Source organism: Erpetoichthys calabaricus, chromosome 5 (assembly GCF_900747795.2).
Source record: "Erpetoichthys calabaricus chromosome 5, fErpCal1.3, whole genome shotgun sequence".
NCBI classification, from domain to species: Eukaryota; Metazoa; Chordata; class Cladistia; order Polypteriformes; family Polypteridae; genus Erpetoichthys; species Erpetoichthys calabaricus.
The window spans coordinates 251059968-251078850 of NC_041398.2; the positions used below are offsets into that span (position 1 = coordinate 251059968).

Genomic DNA, 18883 nt, shown 5'->3' on the forward strand with positions numbered 1-18883 from the left:
CCGCCTGGTCTTGAAATCTCCACTCGACAATTTAGATGAGCAGCCTCACCCTCCAGCGTCCCCCACGTGACCCTCCCGTCAATCACAACGTACTAAGCCCCGCCCCATGTCCGCCTTTCCATTCTTCTCGCCTTTTAGCCAATCGGCTCCGCGGTCGTGACGTTTCCATGACGCTTGAAGCTCCGCCCCGCTCGGCTGTCCACTCCAGTCTTTAGCTTGTCCCTGTAATCGTCCCTCCCTGTCTTGTGTCACTCTGTGCCCGCTCGAAGGGTCCAAGACGAGCTAACATGGCGCTCCTAGACGGGGCTCGCTCTCATTGGCCACTCCAAATGGCTGCTTTTGTCTTTTGCTTTCATTAGAAGCGGGTAGGCACAGTGCTATGGTGGCATGGCGGTGGGCACTGCTGCCTGCCAGCTCTACATTCTTGGGTTCAAGTCATGGTTTATTTTCAGCTTGCAGGTTCCCCCCCATGAACAGAATCTTCAGTTGTGTCCTCCACCCCAGTTCTGTTAGTTGGCCTACTTCAGTGTGCCCAGTGCCGGACTGGCGGGCGGGCAGGAGAATGGGGCATTGATTAGCACTTCTGCCGTCTGTGACTGTGTGGTTTGCTGGCACATTTCAGAGAGGGGTCTACATAAGCATCATTGGTAATTCTACATTTATGGCCACATGGCAGGGACCTGGTGGCACAAGGGTTGGCACCCCCTGAACCTCTGAGGACCTGAGTTTTATCGGTGTGTGGACTTCCACTGGGGTTCTCTGCTGCCTCTCAAAGACGTGAAGGTCAATGAGGATGGACCAGCGGGTGAGGCTGGCACACTCTTTCCTCAGGGATCTGTGTGTGACTCCCAGTGTGCTCCTCATGCCCATCTGACCACCTGTGTAATTGTACCCTGGCAGACACACTGGCTGGCACCGCTGCATCACAGTCCTAGACTCTCGCCCTGATCGTCATCTGCCTGGCACTCACCCGTGTTTGCCTGCCCTGAAGTGGCCCTGTGTTCAAATGGCACCCTGACTGCTGCTTGGTGTGGTGACTGGCAGGGTGGCATGTGCTCTGCTGTAACCTTTGGTCTCTTCCTGTTTTGCTCTCCCACACGTTTCTCAGCCGTGTAATCAGGAAGAGTGGGCTGCTTGTTTTGACACAGCTGGCATGAGGGCACCGTGCCTTTAATTTAACCCAACACTGCACATTTATTTTTTTTTCCTTTGCTGGCCTCAAAAAGGAAGAGGGGGAAAAAAAAAACAGAAGGTGATGCCCACTGAGAGGGAAGACCACCCAGCAGACCACCAAGGTGCACTCTTGATGTGAACTGGTCAGGTGGGTGACATCGATGGGAAAAGGTCCAGAATAGTGCCATCATTGAGCCTGTGGCAACAGTGCCCACTGCTGGTCACCCTGCTGTCCACTTGATTGGATGTCCTCGGTGCTGACTGTGACCACGAGGTGAGCAGGTAGAGTGGCACAGCAGTGAATCCCACCACTGACGCCCGTGTGACCCTGAGCGGGTCACTTCACCTGTAAAGCAACGAAGCCAAGCAAATGCCAACTGTGGTAAACATTAACAAGGGGGACGGGGGTCCTCGAGGCACAGCGTGAGCGCAGGTGACCACGTGCCATGTTGATCGTGCAGCCCGCTGCCCACGTGAGGGGCCCTGCAGTGACACGTTTGTGATTCTCATTCAAAGGGCACAAATTCAAATGTGGGAGTCAGGGAGTCCCCCACCCACCTCGCCCGCCTTCATTGTTCCTGATTTGGGTTTCCCTTTGTCTGCCCCCCCCCCCCCCCAAAACAGTGGAATAAATGAGGCAGGTGACCGAGAGTCGCCTCGACAAAAGACCACCAAAGGGGGGCTCAACAGCAGACTGCACAGTGGGGAGGGAGAGGAAGGCTGACCCTGTAGGACTGGCGCCACTTGTTGGAGGGTGAGGAGAAGGGGGCACACGGGGGGTCATAGGGCTGCTCTCGCCCGCTGGCGTTAAGTGGGATGACTCCATCAAGGCTGTGTCTGGTCATCACTCCTGTTGGTGGTCCTCACGGCCAGGATATCAGGGTGGGTGTCCAGTCGAGTGTGAGGCGGCTGGGATGAGGGTCCGAGTGGACTGAGGGGGTCCTTCATATCCAAGTATCACGGATTCACGGAGTGTGAGATCGACAAGCACACTGGACTGGTGGTCCGGCCGTTCTGCAGGTGCCCTCAGTTTACCAGCTGACCAGCACCCCTGTGCCCACCTGACCTCATGAACTGTGGGTAACGACAGAAGAACGAGACGACGAGAATGAGCAGCAGACACGAGGGGTCTTCAGACTGAGAAGAGGACAGGGAGGTCTGGTGGGCCCACCTGAATTGGCGAGATGAGCTGAGCTGAGGACAAAAGGGGACTTTGGCCAAAAGAGCAGACACGACCTGCAAAGAGGTCACGTGGGGCAGCATCAGCCCCCCTGTGCTTCATTTAACCAAGTGGGTGGGTGTGGGTACCAAGGTAGTGCCAGTGCGGCCCAAACTGGAACCTGAAAAAAGGAGAAAAGGGCCAGCAGCTTGAAAAGAGAGAGAAATGAGCGCCAGCAGGGGGCATCGTCTCATTGGGCTGTCCCTGGGGGGCACTCTCTCATGTGATCTGGCACATCAGGGATGCCCAGAGGATTAGGCCGTGCACTGAGGGGCACCCAAGGGTGAAGGTGATGGCGGTGGAGACCACCTGGAATGGTGGGCACGACCCAAACATAAAATGCACTGCCAACATTAAAGCGGCGCCAGCGGGCCCAGAATGCTGGGGTCTTCTGCAATGGCGGCGGGACGCTACTGGGATCTGCCACCATCTCCATGAAGCTGCCGTGCCTTTTACTTGCGGCTCAGAGTGGGAATTTCCCGTCTTCCAGGGACTTCCCCGAGGGTGGCAAACAGCTGCGTGAGGCGGCCCCCCGCCAGTCTGACTCTGGCGATGTCGTCTGGCGCTCGAGTCCGGGATTCCCCCCCTTCGGTGCCCCACCTGCTGCTCAAGGCGAGACGCCTTTGTCTCCTCAAAATGGGGCACCTGAAGCGGTGCCAGGGCCTCTCGTGTGCCACCCTGACCCTCTGTTGTCACATTGTGACTCACACTGCAGCTCCGCTGATGCCACCACTCACTAAGAGCCAACCTGTCATCAAGGGGTCAGCCACCGCGTGATTAAGGGCACCCTCATGGGGACAGGGGGCTGAGCAGGCAGCCGAGTGACACAAAGAGGACAGCGCTGGCAGAGGTGGCCTGATGGGGGCGAGTGGTGAAAGGTGCCATTTAATATGACAAAGAGGTGACAAAAGAACCTGGCAGAAATTAAATCAAAGAAAGGCGCTATATAATATGAAGAGGACATACAAGGTCACAGTGTGATACGCATGAAGGTGACATACAGGACAGAAAGAAAGAAAGAAAGAAAGGAAGAAAGAAAGAAAGAAAAAGTCAAGGGAGCGACGCAACATGACAATGAGACCAAAGAGAGCGAGCGGCGACCAATGAAACAAAGACAGCTGACACATAAAATGACAATGACATAAAAGAAGGACGGCACATTGTCAAATAATGTGAGCGTAAAGAAAAGAAAAGATCAGGTAGACCTGGTGGGAGGAGCCATAAATACGAGCTGCCACATCAGGTGACGAGGACACAAAAGAAGGTGACAAGTTGACAGGGCACATTGTGAAAGGCATTATATAAGACAAAGGTGACACACAAGAAAGAGACTTCTGAAAGGCGCTATATAATAGAAAGATGACCTCGCTATTCTCAGGCCCACTTTGCCCACCTCAGCAGCAGGGTGCCTGTCTGCCCCCCATATGCCAGTCTTCCTCACTCGCATACCTTGAAGCACACAGGGGTTCACCCGGAGTGCCCAAATGTGTGGAGAAGGTGGGGACGTCACATGGGCGAGTCAGAAGCAGGGGGTCTCGAGGTGTGAAGCAGCAGTGCCAGGCAGTGTGCCACCTGCTATGACACAAGAGAAGGAGAGAGAAATCACGAAGGCCCTTTGCAAACTGAAATCAGAGTCAGCCAGTCACTCGTTACAATCGGGGAGACCCCCGTGGGATGAAGAAGAGGACTGGGGGGCTAACAGTCAGGGGATACAAACCGCAGCAGACAGGGACGATCAACGGAAGAACAGAAAAGTGACTGAACCCGGACCACCATATGCAGAGGAGGCTATGGCCCACCCGAACGGTGCCCACACACCAAATCTCACTCACCACCAAACTCTGTCTGATGTTCCCCTGCCCCCCCAGCACTGGTTCAAAGAAACACAGCAGCCATGACGGCCCACCCAGTCTTTCTTTTAGGACCACCCTGAGACGCACCTCCTGCTCTGCTGCAGTGCCCTCTAGTGGTCTGCCCCCTTTGCTTTGCACCCTCCACCACTCTGTGACATGGAGGACCCCTCACATTCCTGTAAAGGCGATGTCACATGACGAGCCCCCCAGTATGGTGGGGTATGTCAGACGTGCCGACTGCAGCTGCTGATCTCATCAATGAAACACAACTGGAAACAACTGGCTGGCTGGGCCTATCAGACGTGGCGACTGTGCGGTGACACGCCCCCTTTCTGTCACAGCCAATAGCTGATGGAGCTGGCGCTGGACGAGGCGTTGGCAGCTATGGCGACTTTCTTCAATGCCCACTGAAGCGCCCGCTCCTCTGTGGATTATGGGAGAATTCCAAGAAATCTTAAGTTGGTGTTAAAAAGCCGGAATGAGCGTCATGGGGGGGGGGGGATTTTAGGGGTGGGCTGATGAAGCATAAAAAGCTGCGCCGTCATCGTCACGTGTCACCCTGTGTCAAATGTGCTGGATGGCTTTTATGACAAATTTATAATATCAAGTAAGCGCCACTCACACAAACACACGACCAACTATTGCACTACAAACGTGCGCAGACAGCGGGAACGAGATTTGAAGGACAGGAAACGGAACTTCTGAAAGTTGGTCTCCATGTTGTGCTTTATGGTAATAAGTTAGAAAACGCGGACGCGGCGGAACATCTGGTGGGAAGGTTGGGGCGTTTCCTGTGATTTATTTGCTTCATCAGAGACACACGTTTATAGTACACAGATGTCACATGTTAGTGTTTTGCATATTTTGTCACATGGGTATGTGTGACATGTGACCACCATAAGCACCGGACCTGTGACTGGAGTCAGCAGAGGCTGTCAGACGTATAAAAGAAGAGAGCGGGGGGGCCAAAATGGTCCAGCAGAAGTGACCCCTCTCAAGTCCACCTTAATAAACGGAGAAGTGCCTGTGTGTGTCACTCTGGGTGATGTGTCTCTGTCATTCCAACAGATGGCGCAGCACCCACAAGTGTAGTAATGAAAAGCATTGCATTGGTCCTTCCAGCAGATGGCACCATCACCAACATTTGTAGTAATGCATTCTATTACTGGATACAATACAACGGACAAACCCAAAGATGGTGCACCGCAAACACCAAAGCTGAGGTCTTCAGATCTCAGCCCATCTTAGACGTGTTGCCCAGCTACATAATTAATAAAAGGGCAAGTGTCTGTGCATCTGTGTGTCTGGCCAGTTGCCATGTCTCTGTCACTCCAACAGATGGTGCATCACATACACTGACACTGCTTTTCTGAATCCCATACCAAATGGCATATAACAGAGACAAGTGCATTCCAACAGATGGTGCACCACAAACATGTACACTAATGCATTTTATTACTACAAATGTTGGTGATGCACCATCTGTTGGAAGGACCAATGCAATGTATTTCATTACTAGATACATTACAAAATACATTCCAACAGATGGTATACTGCAAACGATAACAGCAAAGTCTTTGTTTTCAGCCCTTAAATGTGAGACAATAACCGACTGAAATGGCCCACAATGCGCCAAATGAGGGGGCTGCTTTGGGTGGACAGACTCTGCTGTTGTGAAAGTCGGCCCATCCATCCATCCTCTAAGGGCAGAGGGCTGCTGGACCCACCCTAGCAAGCAGTGGGCACAGACAGACGACAGTCTATCTCAGGGTGAGCGCGCACACGTACACGCACGCGCACACGCTCGCCAGATCACCTGACTGCACGTCTTTTCACGGACTGAGCAAACCCACGACCCCCGGACTCCTCGCCACGAGACCCCCTTGTCTTAACAGGGCATCGCCGTGCGGCGCACTCGTATTTACAGGAACGGCGGACTCAAAACGTCACGAAGACGAGCTCTTTATTTGAAACTTCGTTCAGTTACGTAATGGACCCAGTCGGCTGGGGGGGCGGACCACCCCTTAAACTGTGCCCATAATTAGCATAAGCTGTCCTGACTTGGGGTCTTCATAAGAAATGTGAGGCTTTAGTAGAAGATAAAGAAGAAGAGCGGAGTCAAAGATTTGAAAAATTCCAACGCGGCGCTTCAGTTGAAATGTTTCAAATCTCAGGTGTAATAAACGGTGTCGCTCGTCCCTTCTGATGGAGGTCCATAGTGGGCCCGTGTCCGCCGTCACCGATTTGAAGTCGCCTAAAGGCTTGCCGTTTGTCGTTACGGACCCTCTGGCAGAGGCGAGGACCACCGGTAAGCAGTCAGACGTCAGTAAATCTGCAGCAGCGACAAACTGGCACGTCGCGTCACACTGGGCAGAGCTGGACGGCCGAGTGGCAGCAGACTGTTATCTTTGGAATCAGAAGGGTCTGAGGGGAGCAGAGCCCCCCCATCCCATACAGACGGCACAGTGTTGGTGTATTTAGCAGCTTGAAAAAGAAGCCCCTTACTGGGAGGGTCCTGCGGTGAGGCAGCTGCTGAGCGGACTTCATTTCCCAGCATTCAGCAGGCGCGCGCAGGAGCCAATGGGAGGAGTTGCCCCGCCCCGAGTCGTCTGACGTCTAATCAAGAAGTTCACCGTTTTGTTAAATATGCCGGTAATCGTGGCCTCGTCCCATCATCAAAGGTGGGCACGAAGCGGGTGGGCGCCGCGCTGACTTTGAACAGCGCAGTCGTAACAAAGCAAAGATGACAGCAACTTGTCGCCAGACACGACAATAAAACTTGGACGAGGTTCACCTTTGAGTGGCTAAAGTTGTCGAAGGGTCCTAAAGGCGAGCGCTCCGGGGGGCGTCTGAACAGCGCGAACCGTCTGTGTCGTTACGTTGAAAGCGATCGCCGAGTGGCAGGACGCGCTGTGATGTCACTGAAGTCAGAGACCACTTGGACCCCCCGCTCGCTTAGTCAAACACCCGGGACACGAGACGCTCGTTCCTTCGTGTCTTTTACTTTCCTTTGAATTAAAGGGGCTACCTGGCCGGTCCCCAGACCTCCCATCACGTCCCGGTTTCTTTCCTCTGCTCGCTCACTTACGTTACGTTTGGATTTTCTGTTCCACAGGACATCGATAACGAAAACCCAACTTACAGCTGCGACGCTCGTCCTGCGCGGATTCCCTTCAAACTCCAAGGAATCAGACGGTCGGCCGCCGCACATGCGCTGTAACCACCGGGCGCCGCTGAATCGACGCTGGGACTCGTTGTTCAAAAATGACAGAAGCGACCGCCAGCCACTCGTCGCTACTTGACATTCAACTTCGGGGGGGGGGGACCCAACGGAGAACGTCACCCTCAGCGGCTCTCGATGTCACGAGGACGTCTCAGGAGACAACTAGAAGTCGAAGGGGGTGACAATCGGGACGTCAATGCAGCCAATCAGTGCAGCTCGTCTGGTGTCCCATGCTGTCACATGCAGAAGGCTGAGATGTCAACTGGACGCTTGTGGCGACCCCAAAGCTCCAGGAGCCTCTCCTCGTTGCTCTTCTGTCTCATTGGCTCATCTCTGGCTGTGGGCTGCGCTGAATGCTCATTGGCTGTCACCTCTCTCACTCAAAAACACACAAGTCTGCCGCCCCCCCGACACGTGACAAAATCATGACCGGGTCACCACTGATGTAAATGAAGACCACAGGAGAAGTTGTGTAGTGTGATGGGGGCATCACCAGGAGCCGCAGCGGGCACAGCGCAGGAACAAACCCCGGACAGGACATCTGGAGACCTAACAGTAAAGATGGGCACCAGCTAGAGTGCCATGCCAGTGAAACCCACTCATCAAGTCTCATCGACTTGGCTAAGGTGGTCCGTCAGTCGTTGTCCTCGTCCTGAAGGCTTTCTTGGCATTGCCATCTATGCTGTCGTGTCCTGGTCTGCAATGTGGAGACTGAAGAGACGCCTGACCAGTGATGGAGAGTATCGAGCCTGAGCAGGACCCCCGCCCACGGCTTCAGTGCTGTCGCTCCTGCTAGCAGTGTGACAGATGTGAACGTGTCACTGGAGGTCACTGCATATCAGGCAGGCAGATTGGGGGGCCGGATGAAGCCAACAGAAATGCACGAGGGGTCAAACGCGGCGTAGGGTGAGGATGGACCTTCATACTTAATGGTGAACTTTTGGGCTAAGAAATCTAAATGGGGTCCTGGAGTCGATTGAAGATGACCCCCCCCCCCAGCATCTTCACAGTCATCCGTCCTTAACTGGTGACGTCCCAGTGGGCATCACAAAGCACATCGTCATGACAACTGGCTTCTTCTCACAGATTGTTACTGGGGGTGAAATGACCCCGAAATCAAACAAGAGCCCACCCAATGAGCTCACGGGGGTCCCCAAGAGCAGCTGGAAAATTGATGGCAAAGGCTTTCTGGGATGTTAAGGGAGTTCTGCTGTTGGCCCACCATCTCTGAAGAGACCCACGAGGACGAGGACGACGCACCGCCAGCCAACACAGCAGACCCTGAAGACCACTCTCAGGGAATGTGGCGCCCCTGAGCTTCACCACCCACCGCATGCACAGTCCACACCTGGTTGGGCCCCCCAGTGATTATCTTCTGAAACCTGAAGAAATCCTACATGGGGGGCTTCCTGATGACAGCAACCTCAAGGGGATGGGAACGGGTGTCGGGTGGGGTGTTCTGAGGGGGCTGAAGTCACAGGAGAGGACATCAGCGAGTGGTCCACAGTCAGGTAGAGAAGTCATTGGCCGGCCCCTCCTAGAAGTGCACTCCCTACTGGTGGTCTTTGTCACTTCTGCCCTCTTCATCTTCAGCTCCTCCACTCTTTCCTCCCCAGGACGCTGCTGTGTTTCTGTAACATGGAGACCACCACTGCATGCAACACTTGAGACGAGGCCTCACAGCCCAAAGACTACCATCATTGACTTGCAGTCCCCAAGCAAACCTCCTACAGTTATGGATGCAATCATGAGCCCCCCAGTAGAAATGGGGCACCTTTGCTCACGAAACCTCCGTCCATGTGAAGACCCCCATTTGGTCCATCCTGGCCTTTGTAAACGTCCCCCAGACTGCCATGTGACACGTTTATTCAAATGGTGAATTCTCTGTGACGTTTTCAGGTTTCAAACCGCAGGTCTTGATTGCCCCCCACCACTAAAAGGACCCCCAGGAACGGGGCTGGTGGAGAAGCGGCACCCTCATGTTGTTCATCACGAGGCCAAAGACCACACAAACGGGTGTGGACCACAGAAAGGACGCAGTGGAGGGCCATCTTCACGAGGAAGACCACTTCGCCATTGCCAGACGTTTCCCAGTTTCCAGAAGAGCTGAACGTCGCGTCACCAGAAGGGGACACCCGCTGTTTGTCACCACAGCCCGGGTCTTTACTAAGACTTAAGGGAGGAAAACCACCAACAAGGACCTCCGTGAAGCCATCAGCGATTGTCATCGATTCCTTTGTTGTGCCCCCTCTCAGTGCTTTGAACTCGATTCCTCCTGACTTACCGGTTCTTCAAGACCCCCACGTCTGACACACCGATGGACTCGCCTTAATGCCCGTTTATTTAAGACGTCACACGTTTTGGAGTCGCCCGCCTTATTTTGTGCAGGAAATGACAGCCTTATGATAAGTAAACCAACGGGGGTCTTCAGCAAAAATGTGCAGGAGGCCCCTTAGTGGGACACGAGGGGTCCCAGTCACTGCTACTCACAAGAGTCGTGAGTATTTCCCCGGTGGTCCAAGCCCCCTAAACCCTGAAGGGTCACATTTCAGACGCGGGGTCTCAAGTCAGTGATTACCAATACGACGTGAGTTCTGATTTTTGACCCCTTAATAGCCCACACTATGGACCACCAACATAATGGGTGACTCATTTCAATCGTATTTCAGAGAGTTGGCGGCGACTCTCCTCGTCTCTGATGCCCTTCCACCTCGTTACGTTTCTTATGAACGCCCACTCAGGGCGGCCTACGCTCATTCAGCCTCTCGCTGTGTCACATTCTGACAGGACGGACCCCCCGTTATACACATTTTGTTTTGGATCCTGGCCAACTCCCTACAGAGTCAAAAAAAAAAAAAAAAAAGAAAAATTAAAAAATAAAAAAATAAACCAACTTGTTATGGAAAAGCAAACTCAACCTGCAAAAACGCATTTGACTTCACAAACAGCAAAACGCACCCTAACCCGAAAAAGGACATCAGGACGTCTGCTGAAAGGCCAATTAGAGCACAGGGTTATGTCACCTGATTTAGTGGGCGTTCCCTCGACGTGAGAGGCGTTGTGGGCGTGTCCGGGAGGCGGGGTGACTGTCAATCAACTGACTTCAGCAGTATGTGTGCAGCTCTGGTGGGCGTGTCCAGGAGGCGGAGTGACTGTCAATCAACTCAGCAGTAGGTGTGGAGGTTTGCCGCTCGACTCCGTTGCTTATTTTTGACGTTTTCAAGGTCTGCGGGTTCGACTTCGCCCATCAGACTGAGGGGTCTCTCCTGTCTAGAGTGCTGAGTTTCTCTCGTCTTTGTTCTCCAGAAGGCCATTGAGATTTTGCCCCGTGAGCACCAGAATCAAAAAAACAAAACAAAACAAAGCTGGGGCATCCGAGTGCGTCGTTTGTGCTTCTGCCGATTCTTATTTACAAATGCCACCTTCACCTTTCCAGGTTTAAAAAACGCCAACAAGTAGGTGACGTGACGCTTCACAGGACGAGCTGGAACTTGTCACTGCCATTGATGTTAGCAAGAAGAGAGGAGAGGCTGCCATCCTTGAGGTCGCGCTGACAGAGATGGCGCTGTGTGCCAATTCACCAACTCCCCGTCTGAACAAACCGTTTCCTCAGGCCCGGGCACTTCGTTTCAATGGGATTTGACTTTTTCGTTCAGTGTATTGCGTCTCGGAGGACGTGTTGGAGGAGGCAGGTGGGCACCCTGGCATCCGCATCACAGAGCACATCCGTCAGTGGGGGCTTCTGTCTGCGTCAGGGGGGAGGACTCAATCGCTTCATGCAGGTTTTCACTCCTGTTTTATGGGCGCCGTTTTTTTAGTTTAAATTTCCTCACAGGTTGTCCCAGCGGGTGGCATAAAAATGGCAGTGAACGGCAGCGTCAGCGTCCCGCAGCTGCACTTGGCGTTAGGACTTTAGCTTCACGCTTATCGAGTCAGACGGCGAGGGTGTCACTGATAATTGAGAAAGCGTTTCCTGCACCGTCCCACCCTAAGCACCTCTTTAGAACTCCCAGTTGGCGCAGACGTCAGACCTCGTTGGCATTTCAACGGGACGCTCACCGCTGTCCGTATAAAGAAGGCCGACACCGTAATGCATGCGTGAGCAGCTCAGTTTTTTATATAAATATCAAAAAGAATGAACATTTAGGACACAAGAGACAAGTTCCTGCCATACTACTGTATTCCATCTTTCAAAAAAGAAAGACAAGATTTGAATTATTACTTAACAATATGTTAAAAAGTAGGCCGATAGGCTTCAGTGTTAACACAATAGACACTCTAGAGACCGACAGTGCGAGTTTTGTTCTCTTCTTAAAATTCATTCTGCAAGCCGAGGGAAGAAAAAAGAAAAAAACAAACACACACACACACACACACACACACGGAGTGTGACTGCAAAGTGAGGACCGACCCAGCGAGCGAGCGAGTGACCGAGTGACCCGTCTGGAAAGCAGAGATGGCAACCAAGCGGGTTTGTCTCCGTCAGTAGTCTGCTGCATGAAATGCGAGTGGCAAGCGAAGTCGAGAACGTAACAAAACAAATAAAAATAAAAGAGAAAACCCGTCGTTTTGGTTTGTTTGTTTGTTTGGTCACATTTTGTTGTGTTGCTGGGAGGCCTCAATCCACAGACGAGTGCAAGCAGCCTGGATTACCGAAGGCCAACACCACGAAGAACAAGGGTGACCTGAAAGAAACGTCCCACTCACTGACTACAAAGCACACAAGCAAACAAATCCGTGTAGAAAGTAGCTTTTGTTTGTTTTATGTTTCGCAAGAATATCATCAGGCGAAAACGCAGCAACAAGGACAAGGCAAGGCAGCAATGGCTCGGATGCCATAGTAGCTTCTAGCACAGCAGAACTGAGTCAAGAGAGCCATCTTTGATTGGTTTCCTGCAAAGTGTCCATTTCTCCTCTCATCAGTGGGCAGCAAAGGTCACCTTCTTCAAGCTAAAGTTGGACCAGTTGATGGACAGCCGCTGTCTGGTCTGTCTGGCCGAGTCCAAACAAAACCTAAAACATACAAACCAAAGGTCATCGACTTACCACGGACAACGCCCGGCCACGCTGGACCAAATCTGCAGAAAGACACCAAACGTTTAACACGAAATGTGGGCAGCAGATCTTGAACGTCACGGTGATAACCTCACAGGGACCACCTGATCGTTACATCACAAAGCGGGGCGCCCGCTGCTGCCATTTTAACTTCTCCACACCGCTGCATTACTTTAGACCTCCGATGGTCTTTCATTCTCAGGCCCCCCTCGACAACTCAAACAAATGCAGTTTGTATTCTGGGACTCGACTGACACTGATCTGGGAGAACGGTCATCTGATCTGGGAGAACGGTCCTATCTTATATTATTAAATATATCAATGATGGGTAACGAGTGACAATATCTATGGAGTCAGAGAAAATGAGGGGGCCGCAGACAACCCACCTGCACTTCACAACAGCTCAGCCTGGCCAGGACTTGGATGGAAGGCCATCTGGGGGAAAGCTTGGGGGGGCTACTGGAAGAGGCCAGCAGGGGGCGCTAACCCTGGGGTCGGAATGGGGATCCCAATGCAGTGACGGGGACACCAGGATCTAAAAATGGCACCGAAACCGAGGGCCTGACCCTCTGTGGCCATGTAAAGGGATGGGGGTGTACTGATTATCTAATCAGCTCACCCCTTAACCACCAAACTGCTAATGGGGGGGCGTACAGGCGCAAAAATGGCTGCTGTTACATCATCCAGGTGGAGGCTCAAGTGGCTCCCAACTCTCTACGTGAAGTGCTGAAGAGCGAAAAAAATATCACATAAATGCAAAGAACTCTAATTATTAATAGGAACTGCTGGGCTCTTGAGGTGGCACGGTGGCGCAGTGGGTAGCGCTGCTGCCTCAGTTAGGAGACCCGTCTGGGTGCGCTTCCAAGGTTCTCCCCGTGTCTGTGTGGATTTCCTCCCACAGTCCAAAGACATGCAGGTTAGCTGGATTGGCGATTCTAAATTGTCCCTAGTGTGTGTGTGTGTGTGTGTGTGCCCTGCGGTGGGCTGGCGTCCTGCCCGGGGTTTGTTTCCAGCCTTGTTCTCTGTGTTGGCTGGGATTGGCTCCAGCAGACCCCTCTGTCACCCTGTAGTTAGGGTATAGCAGGTTGGATAATGGATGGATGTTGGGCTCTGAATTATGTTAAACAAGTCCTCTGTGCGCACACATACACAATAAATGACACATATTATCAAATGAGGGTGACACCAATGGACACACACACCTACAAAATGTCAGCTCTTTATCAAACAAATGCACATTTAACACCAAACTGCATCAATAACAGTAGCACAGTGGTCAGTGCCGCTGCCTCACCGCCCGGCTCTCGTGTCTCTGGGGGTCTACCTTCAGTTTTTTATAGTTGTGCACACTAATGATGGCAGATCTGCAACTTTATAAATTGTACCCATGGGAGTGCGACTCTGGGTGTGAGTGTACCCAGCAGTGGAACGAAACCCAGAGAGCTGCTGGGATCGGCTTTGGTCCAACTTGGATAAAACGAAGGATCACCTGACTTCACAGATACAGTACTTGAGTATTTACTTGTTTTCTATTTGAATATTCAAACCTTATGTTTTGGCTAATGTGACACCCTATATATATATATATATATATGTGTATATGTATGTATGTAAGTATGTATATGTATGTATATGTATGTATGTGTTTGCAGCTGGAGATCCACAAAGGGAGAAAAAAATGAATCCCGTATGATAAAATAGTTTTTATTCCTGAGCTTTCAACCCCTATCAGGGGTCTTCATAAGAGGATAATGCTTAGAGTTACAAGAATCAAAGGCAATATATAGCAACACATTAAAGAGGGGGGGTGGGAGGTGACTAAGTCAGTATGATCTGGGGGGTTTGTATAGTTTATTTATTATGTACATGTTCTTCTTAAGTTGGCATATGCTGGATTTATGTCCAAGTGTCTGTTGATGGCGTTTTCATTTAATAGCCAAGACTCGGCCAACTCTCTGGCACTTTTAGTACTGGCCTTAAATTTGACTTTTACGTTGTCCCAGTTGAATGTGTGTCCTGTCGATTTAGTATGTGCACAGATCAATGATAGTTTGTCCTTTCTTTGTGACAGCGTTGCGATGTTCCTGTACACATGTTGAGATTCTTTTTGACGTTTGTCCTATGTATACCGCTGAGCAAGAACTGCATGGGATACTATAAACTGCGTTTCGTGTTTCTGCTGTCGATTTCTTGTTTTTGGCATTAAAGAGGACTCTGCGCAGATTGTTTGTGGGTTTGTGTGTTATTCTGTCGCCCCACTTGGTCAGGATGCCCGCTGTACCTTCTGACCACTTGTGGTGATAAGGGAGTGAGTGCCAGGTGGGGTGGGGGTTCATTTCAACAGCAAGTATTACACTCAGAAAGAAGGCATGCCGATGGGATCACCGTTATCTGGACTCCTAGCAGAACTGGTAATGCAGCGATTTGAAAACATGGCTTTATCCCAGATTACACCCAAAATTTGGACACGCTATGTAGACAACACATTCGTCATACTAAAAAAGGACCAGCTGAATGAGTCCTACAATCACATCAACACAATATTCCCCGCAATCCAGTTCACAATGGAAAAAGAAATGAACTGACACATCAGCTTCCTGGACATCTACATCAAAAGAAATAGTGACGCCACCCTGACCACAAGTGTTTACCGCAAACAATGCCACGCAGACAAGATCCTACACTACGCCAGCAACCACCCGGTATCTCATAAACGGAGCTGTGTGAAAACTCTATTCAGACGAGTCCACACTCATTGTAATACCAAGGAAACAAAAATGAATGAGAGACGCTATCTCTTCCACCTTTTCACCTCAAACGGATACTCAAAAACATTCATTAATCGGAGCTTACACAGGAGACGCCACGTAACTCGGCAAACAATCGACTTAAATCAGAACCCCCACCCCACCTGGCACTCACTCCCGTATCACCACAAGGTGTCTGAAGGTACAGTGCGCATCCTGACCAAGTGGGGCGACAGAATAGCACACAAACCCACCAACAATCTGCACATGGTCCTGTTTAATGCCAAAAACAAGAAATCAACAGCAGAAACACGAAACGCAGTTCATAGTATCCCATGCAGTTCTTGCTCAGCGGTATACAGAAGACAAACGTCAAAAAGAATCTCAACACGTGTACAGGAACATCGCAACGCCGTCAGAAGAAAGGACACACTATCATTGATCTATGCACATACTAAATCGACAGGACACACATTCAACTGGGACAACGTGAAAGTAAAATTTAAGGCCAGTACAAAAAGCGCCAGAGAGTTGGCCGAGTCTTGGCTATCAGATGAAAACGCCATCAACAGGCACTTGGACATAAATCCAGCACATGCCAACTTAAGAACAACATGTACATAATAAATAAACTGTACAACCCCCCCCCAGATCATACTGACTTAGTCACCTCCTCCCCACTGAATGTGTTGCTATATATTGCCTTTGATTCTTGTAAGTCTAAGCATTATCCTCTGATGAAGATCCCTGATAGGGGTTGAAAGCTCAGGAATAAAAACTACTTTATCATACGGGATTCTTTTTTCTCCCTTTGTGGATCTCCAGCTGCAAACATATACATACAGTGGTGTGAAAAACTATTTGCCCCCTTCCTGATTTCTTATTCTTTTGCATGTTTGTCACACAAAATGTTTCTGATCATCAAACACATTTAACCATTAGTCAAATATAACACAAGTAAACACAAAATGCAGTTTGTAAATGGTGGTTTTTATTATTTAGGGAGAAAAAAAAATCCAAACCTACATGGCCCTGTGTGAAAAAGTAATTGCCCCCTGAACCTAATAACTTGTTGGGCCACCCTTAGCAGCAATAACTGCAATCAAGCGTTTGCGATAACTTGCAATGAGTCTTTTACAGCGCTCTGGAGGAATTTTGGCCCACTCATCTTTGCAAAATTGTTGTAATTCAGCTTTATTTGAGGGTTTTCTAGCATGAACCGCCTTTTTAAGGTCATGCCATAGCATCTCAATTGGATTCAGGTCAGGACTTTGACTAGGCCACTCAAAAGTCTTCATTTTGTTTTTCTTCAGCCATTCAGAGGTGGATTTGCTGGTGTGTTTTGGGTCATTGTCCTGTTGCAGCACCCAAGATCGCTTCAGCTTGAGTTGACGAACAGATGGCCGGACATTCTCCTTCAGGATTTTTTGGTAGACAGTAGAATTCATGGTTCCATCTATCACAGCAAGCCTTCCAGGTCCTGAAGCAGCAAAACAACCCCAGACCATCACACTACCACCACCATATTTTACTGTTGGTATGATGTTCTTTTTCTGAAATGCTGTGTTCCTTTTACGCCAGATGTAACGGGACATTTGCCTTCCAAAAAGTTCAACTTTTGTCTCATCAGTCCACAAGGTATTTTCCCAAAAGTCTTGGCAATCATTGAGATGTTTCTTAGCAAAATTGAGACGAGCCCTAATGTTCTTTTTGCTTAACAGTGGTTTGCGTCTTGGAAATCTGCCATGCAGGCCGTTTTTGCCCAGTCTCTTTCTTATGGTGGAGTCGTGAACACTGACCTTAATTGAGGCAAGTGAGGCCTGCAGTTCTTTAGACGTTGTCCTGGGGTCTTTTGTGACCTCTCGGATGAGTCGTCTCTGCGCTCTTGGGGTAATTTTGGTCGGCCGGCCACTCCTGGGAAGGTTCACCACTGTTCCATGTTTTTGCCATTTGTGGATAATGGCTCTCACTGTGGTTCGCTGGAGTCCCAAAGCTTTAGAAATGGCTTTATAACCTTTACCAGACTGATAGATCTCAATTACTTCTGTTCTCATTTGTTCCTGAATTTCTTTGGATCTTGGCATGATGTCTAGCTTTTGAGGTGCTTTTGGTCTACTTCTCTGTGTCAGGCAGCTCCTATTTAAGTGATTTCTTGATTGAAACAGGTGTGGCAGTAATCAGACCTGGGGGTGGCTACGGAAATTGAACTCAGGTGTGATACACCACAGTTAGGTTATTTTTTAACAAGGGGGCAATTACTTTTCCACACAGGGCCATGTAGGTTTGGATTTTTTTTCTCCCTAAATAATAAAAACCACCATTTACAAACTGCATTTTGTGTTTACTTGTGTTATATTTGACTAATGGTTAAATGTGTTTGATGATCAGAAACATTTTGTGTGACAAACATGCAAAAGAATAAGAAATCAGGAAGGGGGCAAATAGTTTTTCACACCACTGTATATATATACATACATACACATATATACACACACACACATATATATAGGGTGTCAAATTAGCCAAAACATAAGGTTTGAATATTCAAATAGAAAACAAGTAAATACTCAAATACTGTATATGCAAAGTCAGGTGATCCTTCGTTATGCAAAGTCAGGTGATCCTTCGTTATGCAAAGTCAGGTGATCCTTCGTTTTATCCAAGTTGGACCAAAGCCGATCCCAGCAACTCTCTGGGTTTCGTTCCACTGCTGGGTACACTCACGCCCAGAGTCGCACTCCCATGGGTACAATTTATAAAGTTGCAGATCTGCCATCATTAGTGTGCACAACTATAAAAAACTGAAGGTAGACCCCCAGAGACACGAGAGCCGGGCGGTGAGGCAGCGGCACTGACCACTGTGCTACTGTTATTGATGTGGTTTGGTGTTAAATGTGCATTTGTTTGACAAAGAGCTGACATTTTCTAGGTGCGTATCCATTGACGTCTCCTTCATTTTATGAGAGCTAAACCTCGTAGTGATTGTGCACTCCCTGTAAATGGCATTTGGTTGTCCCTGGGCAGGATAAGGTGGTCAGAGTATGGATGTATGGAAGGCTGGCCGGAGAGCTGTTGGTCAGGCACGTGGCAAGTGCATTAAAATGGAGTGAGTTTGAGAGTCTTTGTTACTGACACCCTTCACGTGTATTCAGATGCTGCTGTTTTTCAGGCTGAGGCCCTAAACCACTGCACTCAAGGTGGACCGTCTTGTCCCCATCACTAAGTCACTGTACCTGCCACTGCACTGTGGGACACACTTCTGCGATTTGTACATCACTTTGAATTAAGAAATGCAAGTACGATTATGAATACTCACTTGGAGTGCATTGATCTCTTACCTTTTAAAATGTTCTACTTCCCGTTCTGTCTCATCCATTTCTACACTGTCTAGATCGATATCTTTGGGTAAAAATACGTCATCTAAAAGACAAACAACATTCAAGTGATGACATTTCTAAAGGACAGAGAAGAAGTCTGAACAAACATTGTGTTGTTTACATGATGCCACAAATGAAACTGTGAGAGAAGCGCATGGAAACCGGCGAGTCCACGGCATTGTCTTCCAAGGAAAGTGGAGAAGTCGGGCCTTGTGAAAGAGAAACTCACTTTAAAA

The 18883-nt window shown here is 49.9% G+C and overlaps 1 protein-coding gene across 2 annotated transcripts in view; it reads right to left on the bottom strand.

The window, feature by feature from the left end:
- Positions 1–11630: 11630 nt before the first annotated feature.
- The window catches only part of fam193a (family with sequence similarity 193 member A), a 144412-nt gene continuing 137159 nt past the window's right edge, over positions 11631–18883 (bottom strand). For both annotated transcript variants that reach the window (XM_051928618.1, XM_051928617.1), the window contains exons 21-22: positions 18609–18690; positions 11631–12481 (exon numbers count right to left, since the gene is read on the bottom strand). In XM_051928618.1, the coding sequence (XP_051784578.1) occupies positions 12388–12481; positions 18609–18690 (176 nt within the window). In that variant the 3' untranslated portion in view covers positions 11631–12387. The remainder of the gene's footprint in view (positions 12482–18608; positions 18691–18883) is intronic.